This window comes from Galeopterus variegatus, unplaced genomic scaffold, assembly GCF_000696425.1.
Source record: "Galeopterus variegatus unplaced genomic scaffold, G_variegatus-3.0.2 Scaffold2855, whole genome shotgun sequence".
In the NCBI taxonomy this organism is placed as follows: Eukaryota; Metazoa; Chordata; class Mammalia; order Dermoptera; family Cynocephalidae; genus Galeopterus; species Galeopterus variegatus.
In genome coordinates this window covers 464977-466211 of record NW_007728966.1, presented here as the reverse complement: position 1 = coordinate 466211, position 1235 = coordinate 464977, and the positions used below count along the sequence as shown (strand labels likewise).

Below are 1235 nucleotides of genomic sequence, written 5' to 3'. Positions count from 1 at the left end.
TTGGATGCTGTCCCAGGCTGTTTTTACTCTGGTTTACAGTGGGTGCTTGTGGCTTCCTGCTTTCTCACCTGAAGTCTGGAATCTCAGCAGTCCACATAGAGAGGGATGTCCACCAGTTCAGAGGAACCCTGAACTGTAGTGTTTGCTGCCTTTTCAAAAAAATCAGCTTTGTTGAGGTATAATTTCCAGATTTTAAGAGTACAGTTCAATGAGTTTTGACAATTGTATGCATACACCTGAGTGCCCAACACTCCAATCAAAATACAGAACATTTCTACCCTTAGAAACTTCCCTCATGACTCTGCAGTAAATCCCCCTCCCAACCCATCCCTGATAAGTTTGTTTCTTTTTATTGCCAAGTAATATTTCATTGTATGTATATACCACAATCTGCTTATTTATTCTCCTGTTGTTGGACACAAGCGCTGTTATAAATAGAACAGGCTATGACCATTCTTATACAAGTCTTTTACGAATATGTTTTCNTACTGTAGTGTTACACTTACTAGCCTAGTCAGTATGAAGGTGAGACTTGAGGCTGTCACTGCAAACCTAGTTAGTAAAGGTTTAATCAGCTACAGGGCAGAGAGGTTTTTTCAACCCAGATTGTATGAAACCCCCTACACTATTCTTTTCCCTCCTCAACCAAAAACCCACCTGTCCCTCCTGCCAAGACAGTAAGGAGAGAGCATGCAAGTAAGTACCTGGAGTCCTCATGAAAGGCAGAGATGAAGTCCGATTGGGCATACTCTGGGTACAGAAAGAGAACAGGCCAGTTCAGCCTGCCCTGGTCATCTACACTCAGCTTGGCTGCATAGGGGTTCTCAGAGCTGAGTCCATCCAGGAAAAGCGCACCTAGACCCTCTGAGGCTGAGCCTCCATCCTCACCAGCAGCTTCAGAGACAAGCTTGATGTTCCTAGCCTGGGTTAAAGACAAAAATGCACACACATCTTATTGTGTGGGAGGCTGTGAACCCATTTCACTAAAATAAGGAAACCATAACAATGCAAGCTTCCTGAGGGCCAGCTCTACACGATTCACCTTCATTATCCCTGAGGCATGGCACATAGTAGGCATCACTTGTTTAACTCATCTTCACTGGGCATCTACCATGTGCTGGACCCTGTGTCATAGAGATGAGCTAGACATGTTTCCCACCCTCAAGCCTCTGCTCACAGTATAGTGGGGAGACAGCTATGAAAATAATTACAGCATAAGGTAAGAAGTGAAAACT

General features: G+C 44.2%; 1 protein-coding gene across 1 annotated transcript in view; it reads right to left on the bottom strand.

The window, feature by feature from the left end:
- Nucleotides 1-657: 657 nt before the first annotated feature.
- TTC4 (tetratricopeptide repeat domain 4) overlaps nt 658-1235 on the bottom strand; it is a gene marked incomplete at its 3' end in the record, with an annotated part of 20761 nt that continues 20183 nt past the window's right edge. Inside the window, exons 6-7 of the mRNA XM_008583228.1 lie at nt 1043-1053; nt 658-922 (exon numbers count right to left, since the gene is read on the bottom strand). Of these exons, the coding sequence (XP_008581450.1) occupies nt 658-922; nt 1043-1053 (276 nt within the window). The remainder of the gene's footprint in view (nt 923-1042; nt 1054-1235) is intronic.